The sequence below is a fragment of the Xiphias gladius genome, chromosome 9 (genome assembly GCF_016859285.1).
Source record: "Xiphias gladius isolate SHS-SW01 ecotype Sanya breed wild chromosome 9, ASM1685928v1, whole genome shotgun sequence".
In the NCBI taxonomy this organism is placed as follows: Eukaryota; Metazoa; Chordata; class Actinopteri; order Istiophoriformes; family Xiphiidae; genus Xiphias; species Xiphias gladius.
The window spans coordinates 14,999,582-15,022,277 of NC_053408.1; the positions used below are offsets into that span (position 1 = coordinate 14,999,582).

General features: G+C 40.9%; 1 protein-coding gene across 4 annotated transcripts; it reads right to left on the minus strand.

Annotated features, from left to right (window-relative positions):
* Positions 1-565: 565 nt before the first annotated feature.
* Positions 566-20,941, minus strand: slc38a10 (solute carrier family 38 member 10). 4 transcript variants are annotated; one of them, XM_040134924.1, is made up of 18 exons: positions 20,721-20,941; positions 20,259-20,527; positions 17,787-17,904; positions 17,215-17,260; positions 16,882-16,975; positions 16,506-16,649; positions 13,137-13,261; positions 9,549-9,651; positions 8,920-9,102; positions 7,931-8,042; positions 6,532-6,638; positions 6,270-6,423; positions 4,488-4,658; positions 3,953-4,399; positions 3,770-3,856; positions 2,763-2,783; positions 2,183-2,323; positions 566-2,102 (listed from the first exon to the last, which is right to left on the minus strand). In XM_040134924.1, exons 2-18 carry the CDS (start codon positions 20,346-20,348, stop codon positions 895-897), a joined length of 3,351 nt encoding a protein of 1,116 aa, XP_039990858.1. In that variant the 5' UTR covers positions 20,349-20,527; positions 20,721-20,941; the 3' UTR covers positions 566-894. The 4 variants fall into 4 exon arrangements, with proteins under 4 accessions (XP_039990858.1, XP_039990859.1, XP_039990860.1 ...); XM_040134925.1 differs by lacking the exon at positions 13,137-13,261 and adding an exon at positions 14,031-14,155; XM_040134926.1 differs by lacking the exon at positions 2,763-2,783.
* Positions 20,942-22,696: the final 1,755 nt, after the last annotated feature.

A 22,696-nucleotide genomic window follows, 5' to 3' on the forward strand; every position in this document is an offset into this window, starting at 1 on the left:
TTCCTTCCACTGTTCTGGATACAATGTACAAATCTTATATATGAAAATTACTGTACCATTTACAGTAATAGGGATCATGTTGAAGAAAAAAAGACCACAAACTGGGAAAAACTGCCACATTTTGCTTTGATGAACCATCAATACTGCAGCATATGGATTGGAAGGCACCAATAAAATCAACTAGGAGGAGAATCATGGATCCAGATGGTTGAGGTTAAGATGCTTCATGTTCCAGTTTAGCAAACAGTAAGGCTACATTGTAAACCTCGTAGCTCCATCATGAGGTTGAATTCAGTGACTTTCATTTGAAAGTATAGTGAAACAACACTTGAAGGGCCTGAATTCACATTACATCCCATATGTGGTAAATGTAGGTTCAAAAAGACCCTAAACATTGATCACAATTAAACATATCAGATGTACAATATTTACATCTCAGAGTATAAAACACATAAACTGACCAGAACTTTAATAAAAACTCAGCACGATAAAGCACAAACACATATTGTACAGAGTCCACAAGCTGGTGAGTTAAAAAAAGAAAAAAGAAAAGAATTAACGTGACTCACATACAAACATGAATATATTTGCCTTGTCAAAACAGTCCATATAATGGTATTTGCATAGATTTATATACATTTAAACAAACTCCTCAAATTCTCCACCACAAGACAAAAATAAGTTAATATTTACATACACTTTGCTCTTTAATAAAGACTTTGGGTTGTTTCCAGAGTACACAGCATCGAAAAAGAAAATGTTCCTTTCTGTCCATAAAGGCAAGACAGGAAGTAAGGCAACAAGATCATGGTCCACAGTATTAGAAGGTCCTGCAGGTGTAAGTGTGAACTTGCTGTCTGACCATTTAATGAGAATCTGTGTGTCTGGTCTGTGTTATTTCGCTCCCTCATCCTCTGAGGCCTGTTTAATCTGCCGTGAATGCACCATCGCCCCGGCCAGTAGCTGCTCCTCCAGGGCCGCGTGCAGGTCTGAGCCCCCCAGCTCCAGCAGGGGCTCCAGCCCAGGCATCCCCCTGGACACACCAGTCTCCTCTGGGGGCCCTCCAGCCTCTTTAGGTCCCACTGCCCTGCGCCTCCGTCTTAGATCCATCTCCCCCTGATCCCTGACCTTCTCATGGGAGCCCTGAGGGTGAGCCTTGGCTTTGACAGCCCCGTCTTCAGCACCTTCTCCGGGGTCCGCCTGAGCAGCAACTTTCTCTTTGAGGTCTCGTCCTCCTTTCTTCAAAGCTTGGCCGTCTTCTCTTTCAGCTCCCTGTGCAGCTTTCTCAGCTTTCTGGGCTTCTATGACTCGCTCCAGCTGGGCCAGCCTCTCCTGAGCCTCCTCTGCCTCCTTTTCTTTCCTCACTCTCTCAAGTATTTCATTGTCTGCTTTCTTAATCTCCTGCTGGAGCCTCTCATCTGCAGCTTTCTGCTGTGCAAGTTTATCTTCTTCTGCTCTGTCTTTCTCCAGCTCCTGTTCTTCGGCCAGCTTTTCATTTCTCTCTCTTTCCAGCCGTTCTTTTTCCAACCTTGCCTGCACTTCTTTCTCTATCCTTTCTCTCGCTACTCTTTCCTCCTCTAACTCCCGCTCTCTGGCCATTTTTTCCTTTACCTCCCTCTCAAACTGTTCTTTTTCCAGTCTTGCCTGAACCTCTTTCTCTATCTGTTGTTTTTTATCATTTCCAATTTTCTCCTTTTCCTTATCTAGGGTTCCTTCTTCATCTTTAAGTTGGGCTACCTGATCATTTTGAGGCACAGGCTGATGGTCATTGGTTGTTTTCTTTCCCAGTGGAACTCCCCTCGCCCCCAGCTCATTCTGTTTATGAGAATCTCCTCCAGGTGCAACAGGGAAATCCTCCTTGTAGGCAGCTGGAACAGCTCCTTTAGGTGCCCCGGCCTCAGCAACCTTATGCCCAGCCTGAGCTTGATTCTGGGCCACAGCGTGGGGTCCAACCACTCCACCCTGTGGAGCTCTGTCTTCAGCTCCAGCTGCTTCCTTGGGCTGCTTCAGGTCTAAGGCCAGTCCAGAGTCCTTGTGCTTTCCACCTTCCATCACCTCCAAGTGCTCCGGGATGCCTTTCTCTGCCTCGCCTTCAGCAGCACCTTTAAGATATAGAGACTTTGTCTTCATCTCTCTGTCTCATGTGGGCACTGATATCTGGAAAAATAATGTGTATACGCACCAGCCGGCTGTTTCTGGTGGATTTCCTTGTGTTGCTCTTCTATGACGGCCAGCAGTTTTTCCTGCTGGTCTAGAAGTCTCTTCTGTTGCACTTGTTGCTCCTTAATCACCTGCAGTAGCACTGCGTGGTCGAGCTGGCCCTCTACACGCAGAAAGAAACATTGAATTAAAAGAAGTCAACATTCTCTGTGAGACTTATGCATTGGTTAGGGATCTGTAAGAAGCTCAGTTAGGGTGATGTAGGGCCGAGCTCTATGTAAGAGAGGGAGGGAAATAGACAATAATCCACTATTTATGTATTCATTCAAACACAGATCTCTAGATTTTAGCCTTAAACACAAACTGGAATGGGCAGTAATGGGAAGCTGCGGACAAACACAAACTATGTTAGAGGGTAAGGTGAGTGGGAGCATTCTACACTGGTGCATTGTTTAGTTAAATGATAAAAACACAAATTACCATATGTACTGTATGAATATGTAAATATCTATTAATAGATGAATGGCCCACTGACTGGATAACAGAAAATTTGAATGACAGGCTTGGGGTAAAGAGAAGAAAAGGCAAGAGGGAATTCATACCTGCAACCAACTTTTTTATCACTGTGATAGGAGTCCAGCAGAGAAAGAAAGGAAAAAGGGGTAAAGATGGAGGAGAGAGAGGGCAAAGGTAAACAACAGAAAAAGAGTCAACAAAAGCAAAAAAAAAAGACTGCTGAAAGTATCAAGCCAGGTCAAGAAGTATAGGAAAGACATCTCTCCTGTGTACCTTCAAAAATAGCCACAGTAAGTAAGAACAGATTACGGAGATTAGATTACATAAAATAAAACAAGCAAAGTGAGATGAGGAAAAGAGTGGCAAGGACATAAACAGCATGCAGCAGACCATAGCAAAACCCTTATATAATACCACCTGAATTAGCCAATTAAAGGAAAACCCACCTCCCGCCACCCACCCAACCTTCATCAATCATTATCAGCCTGTGATGAAGTTATTTTATGATTAAGTGTTGTCATTGATTCTCTTGTGCAGCCTCTCTCACAACCTGCCTCTATCTCATATAATTAAATTCCTATTCCTTTCAACAATAACTTATGTACAACTCCATTAGGGCTTTCTGTACAGTATACACAAAAGTAGAAAATGCAATAGTGATGCTGTCATTTTACCCACTTAGGGCTACACAGAAAACAGTCATGTGCTGCGGTGCACTGCATTTGGGTCACGGAGGCAACTGCTAGTGGAGAGACCGGCATCCCCACCCTCTACTGTATGATTGATTGATTGATTGATTAACTGATTGCTTTTGGTATGATTGTTGAATGCTGATACAAAATGTGTACCAACTTTAAGTCACCTGGATAAAATTTTTTTTGCAGCTATATTTTAGATTACATCACATCCAACTAAAATGGAAATTAAACAGTGAAAAATGTATCACCAAGTACCAAAGTTGCCCTGCAGTGCAGCTTGTTTTAGGGTGATTTTTAAATTTGGATTTGTCTGATTTTCTTCAGAATTTACAGACAAGTGACTAAAGACTTAACTCATGTCTACTCCCCATGACTTGAACATTTTCTACTCCTACCGTCCATCTTTTCGTCTGCTGTATCTTTGCTGTCTGCAGCTGGAACCTCATCTACAGCAGGACGATGCTCTCCTTCAGGAAGTTGAGCTGAAGAATCAACAAATATCACAAGGTCAATATTTCATTTTTCTAGATCTTTCTTTCCTCCCACCTTCCACTACAAGGACAGCAACAAATACTTACGTTTCCCTGGAACATCTGGAGCTTTGACCACTTTATCGACTTGTACAACCGCAGCCTGATTGGCCACCACGACTGCATTCTCTGCCAGAGGATCTTTCACAGAATCGAGCTTCTCCACTTCCTGTAGCGGGAGAACATCCTGCTTTTTGCCTGCTCCTGCCACCGGGTTATCCAGCACCTCATTGGACAGGACTTCACCTCCACCCAAATCTGCTTGCTCTTTCCTCACAAACACCTCTACAGGCTTTGGGTTCTCTTCAATCTTTTTGTCTTTTTTTTCTTCCACCTTCTCAGCATTCCCTAAACCATGCTCTCCATCTCTTTTGGGTTCTTGCTCTCCTCCTCCAACAGGTTGTTTCTTGTCCTCCTTTCTTATGTCTACTTTGACCTCATCATGAGGGATTGGTGGTTCATGGCGATGGGCCTCTCCCTCTGGCAACGCGACACCTGAGCAAACAGATAAAAACCTCAGAAAATTCTCAAGAGTTCATAGAAGATCCAGTGAAGATTCCAGTTTTGGTTCAGTTTTCCTTACCAGCATCAGGACGGTTCAACTGCGCCTCTTCCTCCTTCTTCCTCTCAGGTAGTTCCACTGGTCCTTTAATCTGGGGGGGCTCGGCCTGGTCCCTCTCCACAGGGTGCACCAACTCCACAGCTGGGAGGTCAGGCTTTTCTATTTCCACTGCCTTTTTGTTTGGAGGATTGTCTGCATGCAGACACAGTAATTACAATCTATTACAACACAGATTACTGCTACAGGGTATCACCACTATGAAAATATCAGACTTCCAACCTATTCTCAAGATCCTTTAGCCAAACTGTGTTTCCTGTTTAGGGAAAACAACTATAAGTGATTTATTAATAGATCTGTACAACTACAACAACTGAGTTTTCACACTAGGAAACTGCTAGTCTTGTTAAGTACAGTTCCATGTATGCTTTTTATTTGTACTTGCTGTATTCTCTCAGACTATACAGTCAATCTGAAAAATATGAGACACATTACTGCATCTAAATTAAGAAACCATAAATGTGACATCTCATTTATTCCAGTATTTTATCTTGTCTGAGAAAAGTGAAATTACTGTATCGTATTGCATTGGTGTTTATTGTACACATTAACTGCTGGCATCAAAATAATTAACACCCAGAAATATCTTCCATGGACTGCACACACTGATACACTCAGCTGTAATTGATTTTGTGCTGCTGATTTCTGCTGAGTAGATCCACCAGGTGGCAGCAAATACTGACAATGGCAAGATGGACACAAACAGTGCAGTAAAATAAATGAGAATGAGAGAGAGAGAGAGAAAGAGAGAGAGAGAGAGAAAGAGAGAAAGAGAGATAAAGGAGATAAATTAAAATTGAAACCGACAAACAGCAAACAGGTGTGCAGGTCAGACCACATGAATTTCACATGGAGCAACAATGGGAAGAAAGAATGTATCAAATAAGAGTTCATATGATCAGAAAGAATCACAATGATGGAGGTAGACAGATTTTGCTGGTGTAAGTGAACATGTTAGAAAAAGATGCAATTACAGATTGAGATAAAGGTACAATTGAGGTAAAGATGAAGTGAAACTAAAAGCCCTTCTTGTTTCACCCTAAAACTGAGAATATTATCTCACAGATTTCCTTTATGTCTCATCTGCACCCCTCTACCCTCTCCAAAACCCATATCAACCCTTCCCTTTATACATCCAGAGCTTGCAGGCATTATATAGCTGCCACAAGAGATATGGGGTGGAGGGGTGGGGGTGTAGACAATGTATTTTGGAGTGGGAGGAGAAATGAACAGACGTAGAGGAGTAGAGAGAAACTGCTGAAATTTGAAAGGCATCACTCTTGCTCCATCAATGTCAAGCACTCAGTGCTGCTCTCAGATATTATCAAGAGGTTATCTCCTCACCCTGCCTGTCTGTCTGTCTATCAGTCACTCTGTCTGTCTCCATCTTTTCTTCTCACAGAGATGAAAGAAATCCTTTCTTTTGCTGTGGCTTTGTGCGTTTGCTTTAGTTTTACTGGTCCTGTGCTACTGGCTCATATTCTCTTTATGTTGCTGTTTCAGGGCGCTGCAGTCAGTCCATGACTTTGACAGTAAAACAAAAAATAAACATGTCTCTTGGTGCTGGTGCCTTTTGCATGAAATAATCACATGCAGCACTGCTGTTCAATTTCAGACGCTGCAGACAACCCTGGCTCCAGCCCGTTAAGGTAAATGTTTCCATGGCTCATTAGTGAACCACTTTCATCTACAGTCCATCAAGTAGGTAAGTGATTGCCAGCCATTAGTGCATGTCATGATCTTTACCGTGCGGTTCACGGGGGTCTAGCAGCGGCAGGTTGTTCTTGTCAGGTGCTGGAGGAGAAGGGGCTTGGACTCTGGTGCCAGGGCTACTTGCTGAGATTGAGAGAGTGGTAAAGGTGCTGATCAGCAGGATGCCCAAACCCACCCAAAGCACCAGCTACAAGACAGAGAGAAGGAGGAGAAGCATAAAATATCAGAAACAGTGAATAAACATATATTTTCAATGAGAAAATGATCAGAAAAGCGCAAATTCTGACTATGTAACCTGAGCAATGATGCTATTCTTCTGGATTTTTTTGTAGATGAGAGCAGGGCATATGAAGCAGATGAGGCTGCCCATGGTGGCTCCAGTCAGACCCAAAATGGTTTCCACTAAAGAGAGAAAAGGGAACAAAAAACACAAGGATTATCTTGTGGTCCTGTAGAGCAGTGATTCCCAACCAGGGGTACTTGTACCCTCGAGGGTAATTCTGCAGTTGTCAGGCTATACGTGCTTGTATTAATAAATAGTTGAAATAATAACCAAAAATGAATGGATAAACATATAGAGTAACTGATGGATAAACGTGCAATAATTGGCTAAAAGTCATGTATAAGTGCTTGAAGGATCCAGCTGCTGCCACTCCAAGCTTATCTGATAGTAATATGTCAATAAGTAATGTGTCAAATCCAAAAGGTTGGGAGCTACTGCTGTAGAGCCCAATGGGCAAAACATGGCACCAACACTGCCAGAGCTGAGAGGTTTGTGGCCCGGTGTGAACACTGTTCCATCCTCTTCTGTCAAAAAACTCAAAGCAATTCCCCAAATCTATGCTCCTTATCACTAGCTCCATTTATACCTGCCTCTGCCATTCATAACCAGCACCCGCCCAGACCTGTGCTGGCTCCCCATCAATGGCACCCAGTTCCTGGCAGCAGGGAGCCCCAGCCCCACCCCTGTCTCTGTAGACCCGGCCGGCTTGGTGTCGAGCCTGGAAACTCATTGTTCATCCAGAGGATGGGCACCATATTGTCTCCCTCAGATTTAGTGTCCATTCTCCCCAGGGTCCTTACCTCCCTTCCTCTCAGTCTATTAGTCTGATTAGACACACAGAGAGCCATCCAAACCCACTCTGTGTTTATGCATGTGTGTGTGCGTGTGTCTGTGTCTACCCAATCACAAGTTGAACAAACAGCCACCATATAAAAGGATGAATAAAACATAAACTCATGCTAACCTTGACATATCCACCATTTTGGAGCCGTTTGTGAGAGGGACAGAAAGACTCAAAGAACCTGACAGAGAGATAGTATTGGTGTGCACATGTGTTTAAGTGTGTGTGTGTGAGAGAGAGACTCTGGGAGAATAATAGCCCTATCTTGCTGTCTGCCCGTCTAAAAGGAGATAAAAGTTAGGGCCCTGATTTAAGGACTGTGTTAAAGTGTGACAGTCACTGACTCGTAAAGTCACATTCACACATGTCGTAAAGATCCCCAGCTACTCCGCCCACATAAAGGAACACATGCACCTTAAAGACCTCCAGCCAGCTAGCTGCACACACATACAATTTTAATTCATTCACTCCATGCCTGATTGTTCTCACACACACACACACACACACACACACACACACACACACACACACACACACACACACACACACACACACACACACAGGATGTACCGTTGGGAATGAGAATGCCTCCCAGCATGGTGCCAAACACAATGCAGAGGGTGATCATCTTGAAGCGAAGGGGAGGCATGTATCCCCCGGCAGCAAACGTCCCATCCTTCTGCTGTAAGACGGAAACAGTGAATTTGATGGAAAAATGAAGGAAAGACAAAACATACATAAATAAATAATAAAAATCAAGCTGTGAGCGTAACCAATCTCAAATTTACAATTTAATTTGAATTTCTTTTTTACAGGGCACAAGTTGATTTTCATTTCTTGACGATACACACCACACAGCTTGTACTACTTTCTGTTTCTGCTGCATTCACTCGTGTTGTGGCCTAAACATTGCCAGTACTATCCACAAACCCTGTGTAATTTCCACCAAAAAAACACACTAGCAGGACTTCCTATTTCACTGGAAGACAAAAAAGATGGCTACTTATGGTGCAGTTCTGAACATCAAAGAATTACGAAATCCCCCCCGAAAAACTTTCAGCTTTGTATATGCCAGAAATTCTTCTTAACTACATTAGAAATAGTACATGTCACAGGATTTGAAAAAGTCAGATATGTTTATCAGCCTGCGCTCACATCTGGATTTGATAAAAATTCAACAGATACCACAGATAAGATCCACAGCATGTGTCTCCAGCGGGCTCTGTTTACGAGCAACACATTTCTGTTTTTATAACTGTCAAACTCCAGTGAAGAGAAGATGTGAGTGGCTGCTACTTCCCAGTAATGGGTTAAAATGTAAAATGTAAAGATTGAAATTAATACATATAAAGGAAAGTATACCTATTTTTACACACAGATTCTTTGTATTTAAAATTTTTATCCCTCTATCACTAACATTATTTACATTTTTATCAAGAAACATCAAGGAATAATTTGTAGTTAGATGTCCAACCACAAACAGGCAGAATGAGATTTCTGGTGTCCTGGTCCTTTTGAACACCCTTTACACAAATTGTATGAGTAGTATTTGAGCTCACCTGCTGCTCAAAAAGCATGGTGTTGATGGCCTGGCGGCAGGGCAAGATCATCATTGGGAATCCCACGGCCACAGACATCATAAAGCCCACGCGAATCATTTCCGTCACCAGGTTGGAGGGGAAGTTCATCAGCACGTTGCCCGCAATGTTTTCTGTGAAGCTGACGTAGCCAAAGAACCCCACCTGGTTTAGAAAGAAAGTTGTTTTTTTTTTTTTTTTTAATAGAACTGGGGTTAAATTCCTTGTTTTCTAGATGAAACTGTGTGCACATGCATAAGACATCTGCTGTTTTGTGTGATGTAAATGTTGTCACCTGTCAATACAGTCAAATACAATTAAATCCAAATGCCAGTTTGGATTTAATAAAAGACCAATTTTATCACTCATACAAAATTAAAAATGTTGGATTTCTCATAAGAGACAATGTAGCCTGTAAAGAAGAAACACTAAGACATTAAAAAATAGTAACTGACAACATACAGCAACTTTTTAGGCAGTGATTTGAATATGCCTGAAAAAGATCAGGTCAAGCATACACACTGTAATATCCAAAATCAGAAGGTTTTCATGCGACAGCACTGACAGAGACAAATGTGACTGGTGTGAATGGTGGTGGCATTTCCACTCACAGTGATGTAGAAGATGGTGACTACGTTGAGCGCCGAGGTGAAGATGGTGCTCATGCGTTTAACAGACGGCTCATCCAGGCTGTCGTAGGTCGGCAGCACCTGCCTGTGAGAGACGAGAAGCCCAAAAACATGCTCTGCATGCTGCATTACACATCACCACACTGGTACTGTTGTTGTGCATTCATGTGTTGTCTGAATTATGAGACATACAACTTTTGCTACGGGCACTTTACCATCCAAAGTCTAGAAGAGAGGGCAAGGAAAGTAGTCCCATACATGTTACATGATTTTTCTGTTCAAACAGCTGCTCAGTCATGGTCTACACAGCTACTTGCTTGAAGTCTGGTACTGGATACTGCTCTGTAGATATTGTTTAATGAGAAGCCATATGGAGGCCCATTTATGCCACTCAATAATCAAATGATGTATCACTGTCCTCCTGTCCTTGCCAGCATCCTATTCAGACAAGCGATTTCTTTTTGCTTGTTTAGCCCATTAGAGTTTTTACACTGTAAGGCAGTCATCGGTAACATTTAATTAAAATCTGTATTGTCTAATAAGCTGTAGTCAGATTTCCTGTTTGACTGATTCTGAAGTTATACATGCTCATATGTAGATATCTGCATTGTTTCCTAATGAAAGCAGTTCAATACAAACTTGTAATGTAAATTTACACTAAAAGAATGTGTTTAAAAGTCAAACAAGCAAATAAAAACTACGTATATCTTGCTAATTTATTATTTTGAGATAACAAATGTCACAGTGGTTTAACCCTTCTGCTGGAGCTTAAGATGGCATCAATCTATGGGTGATAAGAAACAAAGAAGCCAGTTTTGACCAATAACCAATCTTATTACCTGCAAAAGTGGGCCTCCAAACCCACACAAGCAGACATAATCTAGATGCTTTTAAGTCTAGAGATAAAGCACATCAACATACAGGTTGTTTGTCTGTACGTCCATCTGACATGCACATGAATGCAACTAGTTTTACAGCATGTGGAATTTTTTCACATTATGAATACGTTGATCTTAATTCACTAAAAATTCCTTTTTCCATTGTTTTTTTTAAATTGCAGTAGATTTTCAAAATGGCAGTAGATGAATCAATGTGTGTGTGTCTGTGTGTGTGAGACACAGAATGGGTGACAGTAGTCAAGGTGGGCTGAGGTTGAACCTGAGATTGTCTGTCTGTCTGTCTGTTAACCCAGTTGTTTCTCTCTGTAATTTTCTGTTCTGTGCTACAAGACAGTGTGGCAGCGTGGAGGCGACCATCGGCACATTAACCAGTGAATTTACAGGATTTATTTATAACAGCGAGTGCGTGGCAGGTTTTACAGCATTATAAACTTTCCTGGCAGACTCTTTGTGCTTGCTTCCTCTCTCTCTCTCTCTCTTATATATAAGTGAAAGGGAGAAAAATAGATAAGAAATGAGAAGGAGAGAGGCAAAGAGCAAGAAACCATAACTTTCTCTGCCTCTCGTTCTCTCTGTTTGCCTGTCTCTCTTTCACACACTCTGGTTTTATGAGCAAGCACTGTCCCGTGGTGCTATTCCTTGATGCTTGTTTAATCCGCAAAGCCAGTAAATCTCAGACCCAAGGTTAAATAAAACAGCATATTGTAAGTGGGGAGCTAAAGCATCTAATGTTCACCCAATAGTCCTGACTTAGAGGCTAATGTGTTTTTATTTGCTTTAACGCTGCCCTTTAAACTGAGGAAATATGATGAAGAAGCTCTTTAAAGTGGATGTGTGGAATTGTCCGTGTGTCGGGAGGTCTAGAGTGTGTGCTGTAGATAATATCATTAACTGGGAGTTGAAAGCATGCAGACAGTAGCATCACAGAGGGGCATTTTCACCGAACATGTTTTTCTTATGTCCCTCTATTATGAGCTCACTGCTCCTTGCAATTCAAACATGCAGCCAAAAAACAACAAGGCCAGCTCCCATCTTGTCATAATGGTGATGTTAAGTAATGTTTTAACTGAAAGTAAACACATTTCATGAATGTAATAAAAATCCAATGTGCTGAGAGCTGTTTAATCAGCCTGTGAATACATCAGTGTGCATCTGTAAAATGGCGGCAGTCCAATGTGTTGATTAGTGGTTTGGCTTAAGCTGCCTGCCGCCTGACGGAGCGCTTGCCTCGCTCGGCCTGACCACAGGCCAAGAAATCACCATGCCAAATATCACTCAGCACCACTAGTGGGAACCAGCACACAAAACAGACATACATAAACACACACAAGCGGACACTTTCTTCTTCTTCTAACACGAGCACACCTCACTTACTAATGAACACACCCGCCATACCATAATTTTATGTCGGCTTTGTGCGATTACATTTATTAAAGTCTCATTTCAGTCTCATACCTAAAGTCACCCACTCCTGCCACTTACCTCACTCACTCTCACACAAAACAAACCCATATAACACCACCACCCAAACATCTGGCCCCTAATGACCTCACCGCAACACTGCCTACATCCTTCCCCCGCAATGCATTCAAATCTAATACAAGATTTCGTACACCCAGATCCCATTAGACCTTCATGTGTTACCCACAATCTGCTCAACTCACCGCAATTCTCGAGCAAGCACTAAAGCGTAGAAGACAGGACAAAAGAAGCAGTGACAGAGCATGCAGATGGGTGAAGATGGAGAAATAAATGAATATGGTTACTCAGAGAAGCCCTGATTAAGCTGTGAGAAGTGACATGTAGTAGTTTGATCTCTGCCGTCACTGTGGGGAAGGTGAATGGAATGCAAAGATTGGCTTGAAAACCCTCTTACTATCTGGCAAAAATAAAAGAAATCTCAGTGTATGTATCATATTTGCCACACAAGCTCTGTCTGCATCCATGCGTATTTTGCAAATTTTAACGTTTCAGATCAGAATAGCTGATTGGAAAATGAACAGAATGAACAGAAAGTTTTTCTTCGCTAAAACTTAAGGACTTGGCTGCATGTAATCAAATTATGAATGTCTGGACTATCTTTCTGGGAGCAAAGTAGAAAGCAAACTTGAGAGTTTGTGTGACTTAAAAATTACCTTGACAACTGAATGGCACCGTTTTCCAACACGTTTGCTTTCTATAACCGCCACATTGAGTTTTATTCTCATCACATTAGATAAAAACAAAAGCAGGTCCAGGTTAATTATATAGAGGTCAGACCAAACGGGGGAGTAGAAACGGATTAGCTTATTGTGAAAAGCACATGAGCAAAATAAGAAGCCTCCCTTTGCAACTAGACACCCCTTACCAACCACCTCATCTCCACCACATCTGTGAGTCTCTTTACATGACAAACTCACCCCAAACCCTCCACTGTGGCTTAAAGGAATGATAGAAGTATACATGCACTAATCATGACATTTGCTCAGTTTTTACAAGCAGAAATTAAAAATTCAATTCACTATATTGCTGAGTGGAAAAACCCACATTTCAGGATTTACCCAGCACATAATTTTAGGACTACTGTCATTCTGAATCAATGAGCATTCAGATTAAGATTTCTTTAGAGTCTTATTTGAAATCAGTTTCATTACATGGTCCTGTGCGGGTGGAGAGCTGGAGGAGTACTTACGACTGACAGGCGAAGGCCATCCCACAGATGGGGAGACAGCGAAACACACCCTCCCAGCGCACCACATTGACCTGCCCTAGCCACCAGCCGCTGAGCAGCCCGTGTTTGAACGAGGACAGCACCATCTGAGGGGAAGGAGGGGGGGGGGGTTACAGCCCGAACCAAATAAAGACAAGAGGGGGGAGAGCACGAGGAAGATGAGAGTGGCTGCACCCATGCTGACGGCTCACAGACAGATAATGAAAGTAATGAATGAGGGGAGAAAATGAAGAGAAGGAAAGAGACATGACAGGAAACCCCATACTGAACAAAAAACCTGTCATAGCTGAAAAAGTTGAGCAATGAAGGAGATGAATCACAGTGAAATTGTAAATTTGATTTTTTTAAAAAAGAAAAAAAAAGAAAAAAAAAAAAAAAGAAGAAGAGGCATATAAAAGGGTAATCTAGACAAAAACTACCCCACAGGTTTTCGATCAGCATGTGTTTCCAACGTCTTGCTCCTTTAATTACTGGATAAAGTCCCAAAGGACAGCAGAATACTCCATGACCCTCCAGCCTTCCACACCCAGACCCAGGCTGCTCATCCTGGGTATGAAGCGGTGGTGGGAGCGCAGCAAAAATAAAACTTTCGCTTTGTTACAATCCTCTGCCCTGTAACTACTGCCACCAAAAACACACACGCACACACACACACAGACAGACTTACAGAGCTGAAATGGCTCAGACCAAACCCTAATTAAAGGTGAAAATGGGGACGACTGAGAAGAGTGGGCGGAAGGTTCAGGTGGGGGGGGGGGGTTTTAAGGAGCGTAAAGTTGCAAGGAACACATCGGGCTTCCCCCCACTGCCCTTACGGTGGTGTTATTTTGGGGGTGGTTTCCATGGTTTACTTACGGGTGACAGCAGAAGGTTGTGGCGATAATGGGCAGGCACTGAATGACGCCCTTGAAGCGCCACAGGTGAACCCGCTCCACCCAGGAGCCTGAGATTATGCCGTAGCGCAGAGACGACAACACTATCTACAGCACCAGCAGCAGAAACAGCAGCAGGACAGAAGGGAGCAAACAAAGGGTGTAGAAGAGGAGAGGAGGTAGTAGAGGGGAGTGAAGAGGAACAGGAGGACATGAGGGAAAAGAGAAGAAGAAAAGAAGTAAAGTAGTGCAATGAGCAGAAGGGAAAGGAAGATAGAAACGAAGACGAGGAATGAAAGGAGGGAGGGAAGGAGATACGTCACTGTTAGAGGGTTAGGGTTCTGGACTGGGCCGGGCTGGGCCAGGCCTGGATCTAAAGCCAGACACACACCACACCACTGCTCCAGGATATCGCCATGCTATGGAACTAAAAGTCACATCACACTGTAAACAGCAGTTTGAAGTCTGTGGAAGCAGTATTTCAAGTCAGTAAAACAGAGCCACACACACACGTGTGCACATTTAAAGAGTAAATGAGCTGAACCACGTGAGGCAGAAAAGTGCTGCTAGAGTGGTCTCCAGAATTAAGCTTTTTAGTATGTTGCACCTTTGACCACCCTCTAACCTAAATTTAATCAGCTGTGAGCGAGCATTTTAATATGAATATCTTTGGGTTTTGGACAGCGGGTTCGACAAAAAAAACCTGTGTGAAGATGTCAACCTGGTGTCAAGTAACTTGTGATGAGCATTTCTAACCATTTTCTGACACTATATGGACAATACACTTAATCGATTATTTTTTAAAAACCAAGATATTAATCAATAATGAAAAAATTAGTTGGACGCAACCCCAGTTCGTTCTTCTACTTCATTGTTTTCTCCTAGCAAACACATCTACAAGATCACTTGCAAAACAATGTGCACAGTGGGAAAAAAAAGTATCTTTAACCAGAAAAAAATGTTTTAAATGAGTACATTACAGTTTTATATTAAACAGTCTGCTACTTGGACATCACTGATTTGGGTTTAGCCAGAAGTGCAGCATGATTCAAACGTTTCAAAGAAAGACGCAACCCCAACATCATCAAAGAGTCGAGGAAGGGCTACAGGGCTAAAAATGCAATTTATGTGACCCTGCAAACTTGAATCTTATTTTTTCCGGTTCCTGAAGGAGATATGTCCATATAATTATTAAGGCAAGTATTAACCTCAGAAATATTTCAGCAGCCATCTGCCATAGTTGTGATGCTAATGGCTGCTGATTGGCTGGGGCAGAAACATATTTACAAATGGGAATGTCTTTCTGACTTAGGATAAGAGAATAAAGCTCACTTTTCTAAAAAATACAAGTAATATGTCAAATGCATTTTACATATCAACAGCATCTCAATTGAACGGCCAGAAAAATAAGTCTGGAGGGAGTCTGAAATATATGAAACTGCATTCGACATATTTACATCCGATGTAGACCAAATATACAAAGATAGGAATTGACCATCTGACCACCATTTACTTTTACCATTTACCATTTACTTACTTAAAGTGCTTAAAAATGTCTCTAGTGGCCAATTTCCAAGTGGTTTCTCCTTCCTATGGGAAGGCTTTGTTTCAGCCAATAAAGAGCTATGCAGCAATTATTTTCTGCCTGATGTGATTTAGTACGTTATTGCTCTTTAAAAAAAAAAAAAAAAAAGAGGAGCAAGACAGTATTGTGTTGGTAAGGAAGACATACAGTACAATGGAGGAAAATAAGGAGGAATTAACACAGAATACAAAAAAATGACATTTACCCAAATGATATTCAGAAAATCTAACAAGTTTCTGTTTAAAACAGAAGGTAAATCCAGTGAGCTATTCAGGTTATACATGAGACCTGTTAAAGTCTGTAATGTTCATATATACTACGCTACTGAGGAAGAAAACTACGTTAAAGAGCACATTGGCATCAAATCCTGTACTTAAAGAAAAACACAAGAATGCAAGAACAAGAGGCCTATTAGCAATTTACATTTAGTGTAAAAAAATACTCAAAATACTGTAAGAAAAATTGTCCTCCACTGCTATGGTAAATTTGTTTGATCCAGATTCTAATCCACTATGCAGTATGACTGCATGACTACAACATTAGTGATGACTTTCCTTAACGCTGTTCCAGATCTTATCTATAATTTTTATACATACTGACCACTTTTTAACTGTAGCAAGATTCATTTAAATAAATGTCATCTTTCAGTAAAGCAGATGTCAGAATATCACTGCACTTTATAATACTGTAAACTGTATACTGTCCTATACTGTATAGTTAACTTGATAGGGGCTTTTTTATCTTTTCTAAGGAAGGTTCTACCTAAGGCATTTTGATTGTTTAGCTTTGTAAGCAAAGCCAAAATGTGCTTTCACTGTAGTCTATACAGATGCATTGCGTAGAGTGCAGCTGTCTGTGTGACGGTGTGCTCACCGTGAACATGAAGAGAGTGTAGAAAATGAGAGCCATGGCAGAGAAGGACTGGATGGAGGACATCATGTTCCTCTGCAGACTCAGCGGCAGCACGATGAACAGAGACACAGCAATCAGCAGCAGCACACGAAAACTGCCGGTCACCTTTAGAGGACAGTATGACATGATAGTATAACACTGTTTCTTTAGAACTCACTATCAAACTTGACTCTACCTATTGTTTGCTTGTTGCTTCAAACATTTGCTACAGTTTTTTGAGTATTTTGGTTAAGAAAAAGGCAGAAGAGAAAAAAGATTAAATTTATGATTTGATCAATAAGTGTTTTGAAATATTCAAAGAATGCGCCATAAATATATAAAAGTCATGATCTCAAACCTGTAAACCCAACAGCTGAGCGAAGAAATTGGAGCCCAAATCCGCAATAACAACGTAGAAGGCAATACAGGTCCCCAACATCAACCCAATCATACTGCAGGGACAAAGAGAGAGGCGACATAGAGACAGGTGGAATACCAACTGTTATCAGGGCAGATGATCTGGAAAATTTTATTTGACCTTCAGACTCATACAATGGGTATTCTGAATTAACTGAACCCCTTTAAATGCCCCAATATTCAAAGGTCTATAACATTTACTTGCAGAAAATGAAGTCACCACATACACTTAATATATAGCATAATGTGCATTGTGAAAAAGAATGAGACTTGCCTCGTCTCCACCAGCGTTTTTCCTGGTTTACCGTAAGCATGGAAGGCTGCAGAGAAGGGAATGATGTCAGTGTGAACTACATGAAGACAAACAGATGGCAGTGTTCTAAAATAGTCTGTTTTGTGAATACCTCAGGTCAAACTAGCATAACTATGCTTACCTTACCTAACTTGTTGTTTCCTGTGTGTACTACAGTACAGGTGCCTGAATTTATGATCTGCAAGATTCTTGTTCACTATTATTGTGGGAAGTAATGTGGTTTTCATGAAATTAAGTTTGAGTTCCTATAGCTGACACAATTTTATCTGTCTGTTCATTCATGATATTTATTGATGCTACTGCTAACTTCTTCCTCTATTTTAAACGAGCAATGGGTTCTACCAACCAAAATGCAAAACACATCACTTTCCTGCATGTCCTCCAAAAAAACTAGGCCTGAGAACATTAGAAGTGGTAAATACAAACCCTCTCATGAACTGCATATAGACTACTGTACTCTCAGTAATAAATACAGAGCAGCAAATGTAACGTTTATTTACATAAAAATGTCAATTATTACAACGTAAACTCACCCAATCCAGCATAGGTCCTTCGTTTGGTGTTGCTGGCTGTGTTGACCAGGAACATGCAAGACTTGTGGGTCATCCAGGAACAGAAGAACAACAGTATTGTTCCCAGCACTATCCCACACTGTGAGAGCAGAGAGTTAACATACCTCATACATACTTTCATAGACATGTCCTGAAATCTGGTTTTCCTGGTTAAATACAAAATGCAAGATAATCCCTTCGATTAAATTACATAAACATCGCCGTGAAAAGTAAACCTCGGTGCCCTGGCTAAAAAACAAAATGGCATCTAAACTATCTTGACTCCAAGACAGACTCTTTAAAAAACTAATTACAACTCCAGTCTAAAGAGGAAACAAATTTGCGAGTTTTATATCAAATATGCCTCTGACAAGCATTTGACTGAAAACATGAAGGTCCATGGAAAGGAAAATTCTGAGAAAAATTATACACACACTTGATCAAACAAAAGCATGCACAACTTGTCCTTGTACAGGATATCCAAAACATAAAATGTAGCAAAATAACCTAACTTTTATGTTTAATCTATGAAAGGAAAAGAACAATGAGTTTCCATTGAGTGTTTGATAAAACTTTAACTGAGACCTGTTTGATAACATAGCAGGAACAAAAGGACTACAAATAAATGGAGCTCAAAATGATGTAAATGATGTAGGCTATGCTGAATGTGACTAATTTCCACTGTCATTTTCAGTAGAAAATGAATTATTATTATAATTCTGGTGATATTATAGCCTATGCCTGTTACTAGCACAAGGTATGAGTGAAACAACCTGATGGTAATTGATAATGTGAGACTCAGTGAAACAAATTCCCAAATGAACACACAAACAAACCAAAAGCTAGGATTTACTGTTAAAATTTAAAATTAAATCACTTATCAGTGTCTCAATTCCTGAGGTAAGAGACTGCATGAAAATAACACAGAGTGGGGATAATGTGGTGGCAGAAAATGGGAAAGGCAATATATATTTTACTTGCTTTTTCATAATGATGAATAACAGTAACGACTCTTACTATATACTACCAGAATAAATTGTGTTTTTAAAAAAAATCTTTGTTGTGTTTAAATGATCTTTAGATATTGGAGATACTTTTTTAATACAAGGCAATGGCCCAATGAAAATATTCATTCTGGGGAGGACCTAGGTTTTTAAAGTCAGTGAAACACCCTTTATCTTCTTAAGTTCCTTCAGTACTGAAATGCCTCTAAATACAGCATGAATGTTGAACATTCTTTTTAGCTTTGTACTCTTTGTTCATGGCCGCACACAACAAAAACATGCAGGATGCAGGAAGAAGACTGAAATGCCTCACAGCAAACTGTTTCCTCACATCACACTGTGATGATACTCAACAATACTTTACTCTTTCTTTTGCCCTGTATTTGTGACAAAACAATGTGTTTAAATGATGTAAGACAATGTGTTTAAATGATGTAATGGGAAGAGCATAAAGACTCTGGATGCAGTCGGCTAACAGATGGGGATGCTGTTTATGTTCAACCAAGCATCCATTGATCTTATGAGGAAGTTGCCAGGCCTTAAAATAACACAGTCATTCATTAAGCAAATTTCAGTCCACACTAATGACAACCGAAAACACACAGGGGGAAAAATGAAACATGCTCTCATCAATCTCAAGCTGAAGGTTATAATGTTCAGTTTTCGTTGAAACTGTTTTAGAGAGTTGTTGATTTAAATACTTCATGGTTATTTTGAGGGCTATCGTTTGTGATGCTGTTGAACTGCGTTGTGTTATGCTGAAAGGCGTTTTTAACATTTTTTTCTGCTATTTTATATCACTGAGGTTAATGTAAAACAAACACATTACACAAACTACAACTGACTATACATCATATTATTTTTGATGAACTGCATCAAGCTGAAGCATGTGCATTTGTACTTCATGTGGGACAATGTGTGTGTTGCTTTTTTGTAAGTTTAGTAATAATGCACTAGGGACCAAATCATGCCAAAGTTTTCAGACATAAAGTATATTTTATCATGTTTTTTTTTTTTTACAGGGTGTGTATGTCCCCTTGTGTTGCTTGATACATGATATTAAGGGAATTATATAAAAAGCTAATATTAATGTTGCCAGAACTATTTCCCTACACCTATATAATCATTTTTTTTGTGCAAATTAAAACATACAGGTGTATGGTCAAGTTACTACTAAGTGCATTTAAGCAAGTTTTGTACTTAAGTAGTTCAAGATACCCGTACTTACTTAAGTATTTTCATTTTTAAGTATTTTCTCTTTATTTTTCTACTGAACTACATTTTAGAGGGAAATATGGCACTTTTTACTCCACTACATTTTTACCACAGCTATATGAATGCCGGACTTCTACTGCTACTTTTACTTGAGTAGTCATCTGGTCAAAATAAAGGGTCGTGTTTCCGGTGAGGCTTTTATCCCAGCACCTGCACATCCGCAGGTGACCCCCACCTGTTTGAAGCAGAAGGGCATGGTGAGCACACTGACTCCGACGATGCTGTTCACCACGTTCATGATAAGACCCGAGTTGGACGCCGTCATTTTGGCCCGCTCCTTGACCGCTCGTCCCTCGGTAAGACAGAACAAAATAGCCCGGAGTCTGTGTGACACTGAAGGCTAACGGGGAAGTATAATCGTCTAATCTCCGGTCCAAAGTGGGGGTTCGGACTTGGTTCCGGGTGTGTTTCTCTGACTCCCCCGCCGATCAATGACGTGGCGCTCTGAGGAAGAGCAGAGAGACAACTTGAGTTTAACATTTGACATGATTTAGCCTGCCTTTGTTTTGTAAAACACCCACTAACCAAACACGAACACAAACGTTAACATAAAACGTATTAAAATGAACACAAATAGATGATAACGAGTGCAGCTTTTAGCTAGCAAGCTAGTTAGTAGTTTCATGAACTAACTCACCCGCCTCTGCGACTTCTGCGCCCTCCGCCTCCCTGTCCTGTTTTACGTTATCATCGGTAATTTCGTGATATTAAACGGTCATTTATCGCTGGACTTTGTCGTCTTCATGTGTGTGTAAGCTACAGGTTAACGGAAACTCGGTGTGAGATGCTAATATCATCCAGCCTGGCTATTTTTCTCAGTGCGTATCCAGGAAGTAAGGGTTGTAGTCGAAAAGGGGAGAGAAGACGACACAGCCTGCTGGATTTAATGCTGTTGAAATACTTGGGCGCCCGCTAGTGCTCACATCATTTTACTGCTACAGGATATGCTTTTCGGGCAAGTAATCAGCTTCAAGTCCCTTTTTTCCCCTCCTTTCATTTTCTTCCAGTAATATCATGACATTATATTTTTCGAAAAACTTTCTTTTGTCTTACGTTAAGTCACTGTCACGCCAAAACACCACACATAAGCTTCTAGGGGTGTAAAGTACATTTACACACATGCAATTTTGAAGTACTTGTACTTTATTTGCAATTATATTTCCCTTTTAATGCTGCCTTTCTTAACTTCTACACCACTACATTTCAAAGGTAAATATTGTACTTCCTACTCCACTACATTTATGTTACAGCTGTAGTTACTAGTTACTTTTCAAATTAAGATTTTGATTAAAAATCACAAGCTTATAAAATACAGTACATTTTAAAAAGATTTAACCAGTGATTCCAAACCTTGTTGGCTTTTGACCTCTTAGAAAAAAATAGTGGCTACTTCAGATGTTTATGAGCTGGTAGCAATCCACCAAAAAGGGATTTTCCTGTCTAAACCTATCCAATTTTTTTTCATTGTGATTGAAACTGCTCACGACCCAGAGAGGTCAAATTATACCAAATTTTGCCAAAAAAAACAAATTGAGTGTTTCTTCCACCACTGGCAGACTCTGTAATGATTACAATGCCAGCAGACATGCATGAATCCTGTTTTTCCAGATGCCTCAGAGAGTCCCTTCCGGAAAGGGAAACCGGCAACAGAAGGATGTGAGGGCTAAAGGTGTGAGGGGGAACAAAAAATACTGAAACAGAACATGGCAATCATGGATGACGACAGAGATGATGGGGGCATCTGTGGCATCCTAGAGGTTAGAGAAGCGGCTTGGGACCAAAAGGTCGCCAGTTTAATTCCCCGGTTCAATTCCCCTGGACTAGCAGAAAAAGTGTGTGCGTGTCCTGGCGTGCTCCTACTGTATGTGTGCTCATTGCCTACTGCTCCTGGTGTGTGTGGTTTTTTTTGTATGTGTGTGTTCACTGCTCACGGATGAGTTAAGTGCAGAGGTCAAATTCCTGTGTGTGTAAAAACGTACTTGGCAAAGGATTCTCCTTCTTCTAGAATATAGTCAGCCTGAACACCTGAAATGCTGCTGGCAGTGTCCCGGTTTATTTCCATTAGCCGAACCGCCTGCCCAGTGCCCTCTCTGACTATTATGTTGTTTGACCAGGAAAGAGAAGATGGAGTGAGGGAGGGGGGGTGACCTGGGAGCTTTCCCTAGGCTGGGTGTGCTTTCCCCCAGGGGGACTGAGGATTTGCAGAAGCAGGGATGTGATGAAGCTTTGAGAGGCAGACAGGGGAATTTTGAATTGTAATAATGTGTGTGTTTGTGTGCACACGTGTGGAAAGTCCTGTTGGAGGATTTTTTTCTTACTTTTTTTCAGTATCATCTTTAACAGTCTGCTTTGAAAACACACTTTCATAGACTTGAATTTTTAATCATTTTAATCTTATGTATTTGAAAAGTTTCAATCCTTATAGGATTTCTGTTTTACACACTTATTCAGTCTTATTTTTATTTGTTTTTCTATTTTATTTTTCATTATTTATTTCTATTTTTGAACCATAAATAAACCTTTTATAGTTCTGCCTTTTACGTATATGATATAAATGAAGTCTATTGTCATTATGTGTACGAGTGTGTGTGCGTGCATATGTGTGTGATCAGA

Coding starts and splice junctions, on each gene's coding strand:
- slc38a10 (XM_040134924.1), bottom strand. CDS start 20,348: ATGACGGCGTCCAACTCGGGTCTTATCATGAACGTGGTGAACAGCATC. Junction 9,652..13,136: donor ATGGCCTTCGCCTGTCAGTC/GTAAGTACTCCT, acceptor CGTCTCTCACAG/GCAGGTGCTGCCGACCTACG. Junction 3,857..3,952: donor TCCAGATGTTCCAGGGAAAC/GTAAGTATTTGT, acceptor TTGATTCTTCAG/CTCAACTTCCTGAAGGAGAG.